This window comes from Phocoena phocoena, chromosome 16, assembly GCF_963924675.1.
Source record: "Phocoena phocoena chromosome 16, mPhoPho1.1, whole genome shotgun sequence".
NCBI classification, from domain to species: domain Eukaryota; kingdom Metazoa; phylum Chordata; class Mammalia; order Artiodactyla; family Phocoenidae; genus Phocoena; species Phocoena phocoena.
Genome location: NC_089234.1, coordinates 61849096 through 61861571, shown reverse-complemented (window position 1 = coordinate 61861571; position 12476 = coordinate 61849096). Strand labels below are relative to the sequence as shown.

The following is a 12476-nucleotide window of genomic DNA, read 5'->3' as shown; positions in this document are numbered from 1 at the left end:
AAGTAAAGGGTGGTGGGGCGGAGGAGCCTAGGAAAGTAAGGGCCATCACTCCCGGGGAGCCCATGAGCCTGAGGGGACACTCGCCCAGGGAGCCCGAAGTCCCAGCTCGGGCTCCGCGTGGCACTTCCGATCCGCGCCCTGCGCCCCGCCCACGGGCGCTCTGAGCCCCCAGCTCCGACCCGCGCCCGGCCCCGCCCCGCCAGTGTGCCCACCCCCGGCCCGCCCCGCGGTCCACTTGCCCGGCTCCCGCAGCGTCCCGGAGCGTCAAGGCGCTGGCGGATTGACCCGCCAGCAGTTGGCAGTGGGGGCGCTGGCGCGTCGGCCGCTCCGCTCTCCCGCCGGCAACCTCGGGCTCCCGGAGCCAGCGGTCCAGACGGCGGCGCCGCGCGGGGGGCCGGGATCGGGCGGCTGGAGGCTGCGAGGCGGGAGGCGGCGGAGGAGGCGGAGGCCGGCCGGAGCCCCGAGCGCGCCCCAGTCTCGCTCGCAGCCCGGAGCTCGGGGCTCGGCGCCCTCCCGGCCCGCGTGCCCGCGCGGCCACATGGCTCCTCTCCGCGCGCGGCTGTCCTGCCTGCTGCTCTTGCACTGTGCGCTCTGCGCCAACGCGGGCAGCAGGACCCCAGGTGCGTGCGGGTAGGGCGCGCAGGGGCGCGCGGGGTCCGGGGTGCACGCGGGTCAGGGTGGCCCGAGGGTGCCCGAGGAGCCCGGCAGCTTTCGAGCGGGTGGGAGGCTGTGCACACGCTGGCTCTGAGCTCTCTTTTCTTACCCCAGTGCCACCGACGGTGTCCGGGGATTTCTGTCCCTTTCTGGCACAAGACTAGGGAGAGACTCCAGGAGAGCACTCGAGGATAGGAGCCTTTTCTTAGGGGTTGTGTATCTGTCTCTTGGTCTCTGTGTTTCTCTCTCACTCTCTGTCTCTCGCTCCTGTGTGTCTTTCTCTCAGTGTCTTCTCTGTCTCCAGCTTGTATGCATGTGTGCACATATGTGTGTACGTATGTGCAAATGTCTGACTGTCACACACACAGAATCAGGCTGGCAGGTGGTTGCCCCACACCCCAGTGAACACCAGGCACTCACACTGCTGCACAGAAATACACATACATCCCTCTCCCCCAGCATTCTCACACTCTGTGCTGTGCAGACAGCCTCTCACATGCAGATCAGACACACTCCACCCTCACTTTGCAGTGTGAGGTGCCCTCCTGGTGGCTCTGAGCATGGGGAGGGGGCTCTGGTCAGTTCCAGGCAGGGTCCCTGCTTGTCTCTGAGCTCCGTTCACGTACCAAACAGGATCCCCCTAGCTGAAGTCTTGGGGGTGTTCTGCTGCAAAGGGTAAAACCAGAGGAAAGTTCGTCATCTCCCTCCCCGCCCTCCAATAACTGCCTTGGGCAGGAGGGATTTTCAGGGCACATCATTTTCTAGGTTTTATCAGTGCCGTGAAGGGGGCTGGGGACACAAGATAGAGCTGTGTGGAAATGAAAATTCCTCCCTAAGTCCTATCCATGAATCACTAGGCCTAGAAGCCAGGGAGCTGTCATTCCTGCCCTGCCTGGCTCGGCTTAGCGAGAGCTGTGTGAGGACGGGCTGCTGGCCTGCAGCCTGGAGCATGGGGCCATGACCTCACACTTAATTCAGTCCGAGTGGGCAGGTCACCCCTGTGTCTACTTTTATTTTTGAAGATCTATATTTACCCAGCTTGGGGCTGGGCCATGTAAAAATCTCGGCAGCCACTGCTGCTTAAAAAAGTTTTCTTTCTAAACCTGGAAAAATGTGGAACCTGTATTCCCTCCCTTCCCTCTCCAGCTCCTCTTTTCTCCTTGACACGTGCCCAGGAGGCCCTGAGTTTCTAGGTGTGTTTGTTTTGCCAGCTGTGTTCCGGGAGCTTGGCGACGAGGGCCCTACCTACCCCGGGGTGGGCTGGTGACTTCAGGGCCCTGGGGAGTTTGGGCACATCCAGCCATCCCTCTTTGCCCTGGGGGCTTTCGGGGAATTTCCTCTGTAGTGCCCAAGGTTGGAAGGTTTGTTGCTAGAGTGACAGGACTCTTTGGCATCATTTGTTTCCCTCCGCCAGCTGTAACAAGGGCCTGGGGGCTATGGGGAGCAGCGTGTGTCTAGCAGTTTACGAACTTGAACACCGATCATCCAAGTGCAAAGATCCAAGGGCTCTGGAAGCGCTGGATGAGAAATAGATGAAATTGGGCTAAGGGGTTCCTCCAAGGTGACGGTCAAGGTTGCAGAGCCCTTCCCGCCCCCATGGGATTTCCAGCTTCTCCCGCTTAACTCTGCCCAGACGGCACCGAAGTAACTCTTTCTTCATTTCCAACAGAGTTGCGCTTCTCAAGAAAGCTCAGCGACTATGGTGTGACAGTGCCCTGCAGCACAGATTCTCAGGGACGCTTCCTCTCCCACGTGGTATCCGGGCCACCAGCAGCCTCCTCAGGGAGTACAGAGGTGGACAGACCACCCGCACCACTGTCACGCTCCGGTCACCTGCGGGTGGCTCGAAGCCCACTGCGCCCCAAAGGAGTGACCTTGCAGCCTGGCAGCGGGGGGCGCTCCTCCCTCTACTTCAACGTCACTGTTTCTGGGGAGGAACTGCACTTACACCTGCGGCCCAACCGGCGGCTGGTGGTACCCGGAGCCTCGGTGGAGTGGCAGGAGGATTTTCGGGAGCTGTTCCGTCAGCCCTTGCAGAGGGAGTGTGTCTACACCGGGGGTGTCACGGGCATGCCAGGGGCAGCTGTCGCCATCAGCAACTGCGACGGATTGGTAAGGGACAAGGCTTTCATCAAGCAGCACCCCCCACCCTCCCCCTTTCCTCTCCGTCCCCCTCACCGAGCCAGACCGACATGGTTTTCTCCTTGGCTCCCGTGTGTTCGGGATTCCTGTGGGCACAGCCTGCAGTCTGGGCCAAGTCAGGGGCTGCGCCGCTTTCCAGAGAGAGCCCCGCGTGCCCCTTTGGCCACCAGGTTCATACTGTGCCAGCTGTAAAGTGGCCGAGATAGGATGGTACCTTATCCTGTCCATCCCCTCACCATCTACGGACACACCGGGACCGCAGCTCACCTGTCGGGGGTCTGAGAGCAGACACACGCAGGCGTGAGGCGGGCAGGCTCTGCTGGCGTTGAGTCCTGGCTGTGCCGCTCACTGGCCCTGTCACTTTGGATAAGTTACTTGCCCTCTGTGGTCCTTTCCCTTACCCGTGAAGTGGGATTTATTCATTCTGCATATATTTACCGCGCGCTCCACGTGCCAATCGGGTGCTGGGGATATGGCAGTGCCTGAGACAGACACAGCCCCTTGCCCTCCTGGAGCTGATGTGCTGTTGATGAAAATATGACCTACCTCACCAGGCAGCACGGCCAGTGGTTGGCACCTGCTTGGCACATGGTCAGGGCTGTCAGTATCAGCTGCTGTTATTATTATTTTTTTTTTTTGTGTGTGGTACGCGGGCCTCTCACTGTTGTGGCCTCTCCCGCTGCGGAGCACAGGCTCCGGACGCGCAGGCTCAGCGGCCATGGCTCACGGGCCCAGCCGCTCCGCGGCATGTGGGATCTTCCCGGACTGGGGCACAAACCCGCGTCCCCTGCATCGGCAGGCGGACTCTCAACCACTGCGCCACCAGAGAAGCCCGCTGTTATTATTTTTACTGCTGTGTCCTTCCTCGTGCCCCACTGTCTCTGGTCCCGAAGCTAGCCTGCTCTTCCGTGGCTCTCTGATGTGAGTTCCCTTTCTCAGGACCTGCTCCCTCCTCCCAGGCACAGGGAACCCCCTGCTAGTTGGTTCCATGTTGCAAACCAGAAAGCCACAGGTGGCTTCTCTCCTTCTTGTGCTCAACTCAGGCTGGATCCCATTCCCCTTGCTGCCCCGTCTGCTGTATATCAGGCCCTCGTGAGCCTGTGTGGCAGCTCCAGGGCCTTGATGGGCACTGTTTTCATGGTCTCCGCTTTGCCAGGCACGAGCCGATATGTCCAGGAAAGGACCTGCTTGCCCGTCTGCCTTTGAGCTTTAAGAGAGGGATGAGTCAGGTGCGGGGATGGTAAGGGCAGGAGTCTTTCCTTACTGGCAGGGCTGGGAACACTTCTTACCATCTTCCCATCCTTACGAGGTATCTTCCTGCTGAATGTCGTGGCTGCCTTTCTCTAGACCAGGGTTTCTCAATCTTTTTTTCATTATCATCCCCCTGAGGAGCCTTTTAGACATTTTTCCCCTAATTTCTCCCCAGTGAAACCTTAATACCACAGCTATGCTGAATATCTGTTTTTAAACTCTATGTGTATCTGTGCTTTATATATGAAAAGAGTAAATCTTCTGCCTCCCAAATAACCAATTTTTGCCCCATTGGAGGCACTAGAGCCCCCCTCGAGAGGCACGGTCTAGGCAGTGGTTGGTTTTCAGAGTTGAGTGTGCACCAGAATCACCTGGAATGCGAGGGTTCTGTGGAGCGGACTTTGAGGAACAGAGATTGTAAGGGTAGCTGGAGAAGGCTGAGACCTTGTCCTGGTGCCAGGGTGAGCCTTGGCCGCCATCCCGCCCTGGCTCAGCAGTCCTGGGACTCTCCTCAGCCTGCGGCTAGCGCTATGCTGTGGCCACAGGTTTTGGTTGAAAATCCAAAGTGACGTGAGGAATCACCTGGAGATAAAGTGTCTGTGCAGATGGAGAGATAGAAAGCACCAGTGCCTGTCAGTGGCTTGGGCTGAATGACATGGTGACCTGAAGTCATGAGCCGAATGGGCCGTAAGCTGTTCAATGACATTCCTTGACAACCTCCATCCATGTCCACGGGCACCTAAACAGAGGCATGAATGGATGATCATCGCCATTAACATGTAACTGCCCACACCCTTTGCACCCTGGAAACCTTCTTATCATTGAACCAGCTCAGCAGACATCGACAGGTGGTCACTGGATGCTCAGCTGACGTTGCTGACTTTTGGTGGCCTCTGAGGAAACGTTCTTATTGGCTATGTGACCTGGGCAAGTCACTTCCCCTCTCTGGGCTTTACTCTTCTCATTTATCCAAGGAGGGGCTGCACTCACGCCTCCCTGGCAGACAGAACTCTATTCTATGTGACATTTGCAGAAGCTGGGTCAGGTCTCGGAGGCTCCATGGATGAGCTTCTGGAAGCCTGTTCTGTGGTGGAACTGAGGCTCCGGGAGTGGCTTGCCTGGTCCCTGCGTTTGGTGAGAGGCAGAACTGGACCTCCTGGGCTGGGCCCCTGCTTGTGCCCTGGGCTCCAGAGTCCAGACCCTAAGGCTAGTTCTCAGGGGTCTCCCTGACCTGGTCCCTGACAGGGACCACAGCACAGCACAGAGGCTCCCTGTCCAGGGCAGGGATTTCCTCACCTCCAGCCCACTCCAGAAAACGGCCCTGTGTCCCGTGAGAGCAAGAGCTGTTCACTGTCACCCAGCTGAGCCACCTTTGGATTCCAAGGCCACAGTGCAGCCCTTCTGATGATAAGATTTCACTCTGCATCTTTATGTAGACTCTGGGTTTTAACCCCATCTTCTTCCATGTCTCAAATGCTGAAGTCATTCAGTCCAAAAAAATACGTACTGAGCACTGGCCATGGGCAGGGTCCACACGGAGATGTGAGAAAGTGAAAGTGACACGAATAATCACAGCAGCAGTCATGAGCCATAGCCACAGCCCAGGCACAGCACACGTACTGTCATGCGCACTCATTAACTTCATCCATCGTGTAAGTGGGGAAACTGAGTCATGGGGAGGAGGTGTGAAGATAATATCAATACATATAGCTTCTATTGGCACAGGACTTTATAGTTTATAAAGCCTTTCGGTTGTATGAGGTGCATACACAGACATTGTTGTAACCCTGCTTTGCAGAGAGTCAGGTCTCTGTCCTCAAGGAACTTGGGTGCTAAGCAGGGGGTACCCCACAAATAGTTTCCACAGTAACTTTTTGGTTTTCTGTAGCACAGCAGGGATGGCTACTCGGTAAATGGGAGTGATTATTATCTTTGTCTTAGAGAAGATAGTATTTGAACTGGGTCTTGAACGATGAATAGAAGTTTGTTGGAGCCAGAGGGTGGGTAGGGCGTTCTGGGCAGAGGAAAGAACTTGCCAGTGAGGGAGCACCATGCTGGACGGGGCTGGGGAGGTGATCCTAGAAGACACTGGGCAGGTGGGTCTTGGTCTGACCTTGAAGGAAGGGCAGGATAGGAGAGGGGACCTAGGGCAGGGAAGCAGCAGCCTGTTATCTGAGAAGAGTCTGGGCTGGGAGTTGGGAGCCATGACTGTGTGACCCTAGGCAAGCTGCCCTCCTTCTCTGGGCCTCCCTTACCTCCTGGATGTATCATGGAGCCTGTAATGGATGAGCTCAGAGCATCTTCTAGCTCTGGCATTGGTACTTTGTGACACAGGGCAGGCCTTGCTGGAGGAGCTTGAAGCCAGGCCACTGTAAACGTGTAGTCGACTGCCCCTTCCTGGCGGGTCCTGGGTCTGCTCCTGCCAGGCCTGGGCGGGGCTGCAGGTGCAGAGAGGAGAGACACCAATCCTGAGCTTGGCCCTCATGGCTTAGCAGACCTTCCAGTTGGAAGACGGTCGGAACAAACCCTCCTCTGTGTGGACAGACTTGCAGCCGTTTGGACTTCAGCTGCTCTGGTGAGAAGTGCTGTGTCTAAGCTGATGACTCGATCCTCCTTTCCAGCTGGAACCTGCAGTGGGAGCAGTGACCATTATCTCTTCCACGTCTCCTGCCATCCCACAGAGTCAGTCACCACGGACACCGGGACAGACACTGGGCGGGTTCTGTGCACGGCGGTTAATTCATGCCTGACACCGAGGAATGGGCACTTTATCTCACTTCCCACCTGCTCTGCTGGAAGGCCTGGTGTGTCATAGTCGGGGAGGGGGTCGGAGGTGGGGGACCAGGAATGAGGAAGCCAGGACCCCTGCCCCAGATGAGTCTGGAGGATAATGGGAAACCAGACATAAAAGCAGACAGATTACAATCCTGTGTGAGGCAGCAGCGGGAGGACCCGTTTGTTTTGGTTAGGGGATCAGGGAGGGCTCCTGGAGGAGGTGGCATTGGCTCAAAATTGTTCAGACATTATAAACATGAAAGAAAGTGCCAGGCCCTTGGCCAGCAGAGAGAACTGCTGACCCAGAGCAGGCTTGTGGGTGTTTGGGGGAAGGAAATAGGCGATGTGGGGAGGCCCAGTCGTACCTGCAGAGTGTTTCCTCTGGGGTTGGGGGCAGCTGTCAGACACTGGGGTCCCAGATTGGGAGTGCGCCCAGGTAGCAGTGGCAGCCTGCTGGTCTACTCTGCAGAGCCTCCCTTGGGGATCCCGGCCAATCAACGTGGCAGTCCCCCCAATGCTCCTGTGACCCGAAACCTCAGGGCCTGTGGGCAGGGAGGGCCTGGGTGATCTCAGGTCCCCTGGCTGGGGCCAGGTGCAGAACAGACTCTCTGCTAGCAGTTGTGGTTCTGAAGTCCTGAGAGGCACATGGAGGCCTGGGTGGGGGGCCACTACTTTGTGGGTCCCAGAGGGGTTGTGGGGTGCAGGAATGAGATCAGCAGAGTGGGACCCCTGCAAACCATCAGGAGCCCAGGCTGCCAGCCTCCTGAAGGCCACTTGCCCCGCTTCTACCTCTGTCTCCGGGGCTCCCAGGCCTCGCTGCCCCTGCACTGGGGTCACGGGGGCTGGGAGGCGTCACGTTCCCCCCCTCTTTGCTCTCAGTGCCTCTGTGAGTCAGGGGCCTGGCGTGGAAGTAGCCGCACGTGTAAGATTTGTCACCATCTGGTTCTGTTTTCCACCCTCTGCAGAACGTGCATTTTTAACGGGTTACAGAGTAGACCCCTGGCAGGCGGTATGGGGAGAGGGCAGGGGAGGCTGTGTCCCAGCTCTGCTTCCTATCCTCTGCCCAACGGTGTGCAAGTCCCAGCAGCTCTCTGAGCCTCAGTCCTTTTGTCTTTAAAATGGTATTAAGATGCCAGGTGGAGGGCGTGTGTGTTGACACTGACAGTTGAAATGGCCCGGGGTTTCTCTGTGGGGTGATGAAACGTCCTAAAGTTGATTGCGGTGGTGGTTGTACAGCTTTATGCAGAGACGAAAAGCCATTACATTGTGCACTTTCTTTTTTTTTTAATTTAAAAAAGAAATGTTTTTATTGGAGTAGAGTTGATTTACAATGTTGTGTTTCAGGTGTACAGCAAAGTGAATCAGTTATACATATACATATGCATATACGTATACAGACATTCTGCACTTTAAATGGGTGAATTGTACGGTACATGAATTATGTTTCAGTAAAGCTGTTACCCGTAGGGCCTGGCGCATAGAAAGCCCCGTGACAGGCATTTTTAGTCATAATTAGGAAACAGTCTAGGGTGGCAGAAATTGTGGAGTCTCTCTACTCTAGTACAGACTAGCTGTGTGACCTTGAATAAGTTTCTAAATCTCTCTGTGCTTGGGATTCCTCATCTGTAAGGAGGCGAGGAGAACAATCGTCTATAGGGCTGTTCAGAGGATTAAATAAGAAAATGTAAAAAAGTGAAGGGTCTGGTATATGGTGGGGCCTTAAAAAGTGGGGATTATTAATAGTAATATTTATTACTTTTTTATAGTAATTACTACAGTAATTACAGCTATCATTAATGGTGAGAAATACTAAAAGTATTGTTGGAGTCCCTTGTACTGCAACAGTACGTAGATTATCAGTGCTCTCTGATGTGAGCCCGAGGCCACCTCTGGTTCCCGGGTTGGCCAGGCCCTGCCTCCCCTCTGCTGTGGCAGCTTTCTCTGCAGAATGGTGCTTGCTCAGTGCGCGGGAGTGTATTACGACTGGTCTGTAATAACCCCACATGCCTTCCAGGGCAGGAGGGTACTGAGAGGTGCCAAGTGGAGCATTCTGTTAACAATCTGTAGGCACCTTCCCCCCAGCCAGGCCCTTGACTAGCTCCTGGGGATGCAGGGTTGAAACTCACCCCTCTCTCCCTGTGCTCCAGAACCCATGGTTTAAAGAAGGCTGATATGCACAGTAGACAGCATGAAACAAGACTGATCACACTAAACATCAGTGTTGTGTAGGAATGCAGGGAAGTGTAATGCGCTTGGTAGGTGGCCTAGAGGTGAGTACTGAGAAGGAGAGGTGCTCAGGGAAGGCTTCCCAGCGGAGGGGACATTTGGCCTGGGTATAAAAGCATCAATAGGAGCTTTTAAAGCCAAGAGCTAGGAATTTTAGGCATTCGCAGGGAAGGAAATCCTACGTCTTTGCAGGATTCAGGAAATGGTAAGTCATCTCAGCTGCTCTCCACTGGAAAGGGGGGCGATGAAAATGTAGTTTGGAGAAACTCTGCCTCACTGTGGACTTAGATTTGCCCCTGTGGCCATAGGGAGCCATGGGAGGTTTGTAAGCAGGAGTCACTTTAGTATTTGGGGAAGATGCTAATCTTTCCAGCTGCATGCTGGCACAGTCCTAGTGTAGCAGATTTGCCTGGGGCTCATCGGTGTCTTTGTGCCAATATCTGTCCTTGCCCCGGGGTTGTTCCATGACGTCTAGGGAGTGAGTGGGCTTTCCTGGCAGCTCCTTGGCAAGCACCCAGCTCTGCCTTGCTGTCTGTGCCTGCCCTGGGATGTGGAGTGGGAGGCCTGGAGTTTCAGAGGTGCCCTCACCCAACTGCCCGGCAGGCCTGTCCCCACACATGGTGGCCTGCGGGCTGCCTGCCCCTACACAGCTGTGCCGACAACCCTGGGAGGGGCGGGGGATGTCTGGCCCCGCATTGGTGCAGAGCTCGTTGCCTTGCTCCACCTGCGTCTCCAGCCCCGATGGTGGATCCTGCCCTGCAGACCCTCACCCTCCCCAGCCAGCCTGGTGTGTTTGCACCTCACTTTGGAGCCCATGCCTTTGCTCATGCTGTTCACACCTCCCACGGTGCCTTCCCTTCCCTCTGCTTGAGGCATCCCCCATCTTGGCCACCCAGTTCCCAGAAGTCAGGAACTGTCTTAAATGTTTGCATTTCTCTGCATGCCTAGCACAGGGCTGGGTTCGCGGTACACAGGAGGTCGGGACTTCAGCTGCCTCTAGGAGCAGGGATTAGCGCAAGGGAAGAGGGCCAGGTACTAGGGGAGAGGTGGGACAGCGGCAAATTCCTGTTTAAAGGGAGTGCCTATCTGGTATCACATTTGAGAATTTTAAGAGAGAAATCAGAAATATGGATTTTTAAGCAAAGTGTTCTATTTTTTAAGACAGTATGTGGGCCCAATGCAGCAGGGCTCTTAGCTGGAGGCCTCAGCTTGCCAGTGAGCAGTGCAGGGGATGAGAGCATGACCCCTGCAACCAGACTGCCTGGGTTGAAATCCCAGCCTTGGCTTTTTCATGCTGTGTGGCCTTGGGCAATTACTAAGCCTCTCTGTGCTTCAGTTTCCTCATCTGCAAAGTGGGGATAATATTAGTCACTTCATAAGAGTTGTCATATGTGCAAAGGGCTTTATTAGCACAGTACCCGATATGCTTCAGCCGTCGCTATTAAATGGTGTGGATTTATTGGTTGAGTCCACCGGGTCTGAGGGGATGGGCGCAGGAAAGAAGAGGAGAGGAAGTCAAGAGTACCCCAGTTTCCTGCTTTACAACCCCAGAGGGGTCTCTGGGCCTTTAGCTGGGCAGGCAGAGACCATTCCTCCCAACCTCCTCCAGGCTTGTTCATTGTTTTCTCAGGCTGCAACTTGCTTCTCACCCCCGTCTACATTCTTCCCCTGGGACATTCCCACTGGGCTCTCAAAGGGCGGGGTCTGAGCTTAGTCATCTGTGTGTCTCTGTGACCCCGGCACCTGCCACAGGGCAGGCCCTCAGTGGAGGTTGAGTGAGCTGACAGACCGGGAGAGGGAACGTGGCGGGCTCCCTTTCAGAGGCGGCATAAAGCTCATGTTGGCATCTTCTCACCTCTGTCAGATGGGGAGGGACAGCAGGCCTGTCCTCCTCTCTGTGGCTGTCTGTCTGCTCCTAGGCCAGCGATGGATGACACGTGGCACTCGCAGTGCCACTTGGCCTCCTGCACGCCCGGCAAGCCCTGCAGGTCAACTGTGCACGCTGCCCCTGAGTGCGTGTCCCCGTGTGTGCTCCAGGCACCCATGCCCCGTGGGCCTGAGCCAGTGGGTGAGGCGAGACTGTTTGCTTTCCTGCCCTCAGTGTGCCGTTTACCGGCGAGTTTCTGTCTCCAGAGCTCGCATCCTCTGCGAGGGTGCAACCTGCTTCATCACGTTTGCTATTCAGGTAACACAGTTCCCTGAGAAGCCCTCAGTCCTTTGTAGAATTTATGTTTCTATAACAAAAACAAGAAATTGTCTTTTTAGAGAGAAAGGGAGCTTCTGACCTGCCACATCAGGGTGACTGTGGGTCTTTAGGTAGAAAGTGTCCTGCAGCCTTTCTTACACTTCATAGAGTATGTCTCCCGTGGTCACTTCCTGCTTGTGGGGCTGTGGTCTGGGGGCTGCAGGCATGGGCAGCAGTCAGCATGTGGTGACTTGACCCCAACCAAATCCCAGGAGGCGGGAGCACAGGTTTTCCTGGGGAGATAGGCAGTGTGGGGAAACTGAGTGACTGTATCAGTTATCCACAGCTGTGAGACAGACCAGCCTAAAACCGCTGACCTTGAAACAACGGCATATTCTTTCCACAATTCTGTTGGTTGGCTGGGTGATTCCTCTGCCGGTTGCTTCCCGGACAGCTGGCGAGGCTGGAAGGTCCAGGCTGACCTCATTCACACATCCGGCATTGGCGCTGGCTGTTGGCTAGGCAGCCTCAGTTCTCCTGTCTGTGGCCTCACATCCTCCAGTAGGTAAGACCGGCTTCTTTCATGGCAGTCTCAGGGTAGCATTCCAAGAGGGTAAAAGTGGAAGCTGCAAGACCTCGTAAGGAAGATCTTCTAGTCTTGGAAGTTGCATAATGTTGCTTCTGTGCATTCTGTTGGTCAAAGCAAGCCACAAGGCCAGACTAGATTTTCCAAGAGTGGAGGAATGGACCCTACCTCATTTCAAAGAGGCATGGGAGCAGAGACAGGAGGCATTGTTGCAGCCATCTTTGCAATCGTTCTCCCACACTGACCCTAGGCAAGTGGCTCGACCTCTCTGAGCCTCAGTTTCTGTATCTGTAAAGTGGGTGTTCCTACCTTGTAGTTTTGTTGATTAGAAATCAGGCACTTACAAGTGCCGCCACAGGGTCCAGAACAATGAATGGTAGCATTTGCTGTTATTATTGTTGATCTCTTGGAATAAACATAGAAACTGAGGCAGGTTCCACAGTGGGTTTGTTTCCAGACCCCTGGACGCCCATTCTAGTGCTCTTGCTTCCCAGAAGGCCCCATCCCAGCAGGTCCTCTGTCTGAGTGGCCCAGGGTCTGGATCCTGGGTGGTTTTCCAGTCTTCGAGGCGGTCTGATCTTGCAGTTTCACTTCCCTAGTTTCCCCACGGTTGTGCCTTGCTGTCTGCTCTGGGTTAATAACTTATTTATGATATGG

General features: G+C 55.4%; 1 protein-coding gene across 2 annotated transcripts in view; it reads left to right on the top strand.

Annotated features, from left to right (window-relative positions):
- Window positions 1-538: 538 nt before the first annotated feature.
- The window catches only part of ADAMTS14 (ADAM metallopeptidase with thrombospondin type 1 motif 14), a 91853-nt gene continuing 79915 nt past the window's right edge, over window positions 539-12476 (top strand). For both annotated transcript variants that reach the window (XM_065893865.1, XM_065893864.1), the window contains exons 1-2: window positions 539-620; window positions 2324-2766. In XM_065893865.1, the coding sequence (XP_065749937.1) occupies window positions 539-620; window positions 2324-2766 (525 nt within the window). The remainder of the gene's footprint in view (window positions 621-2323; window positions 2767-12476) is intronic.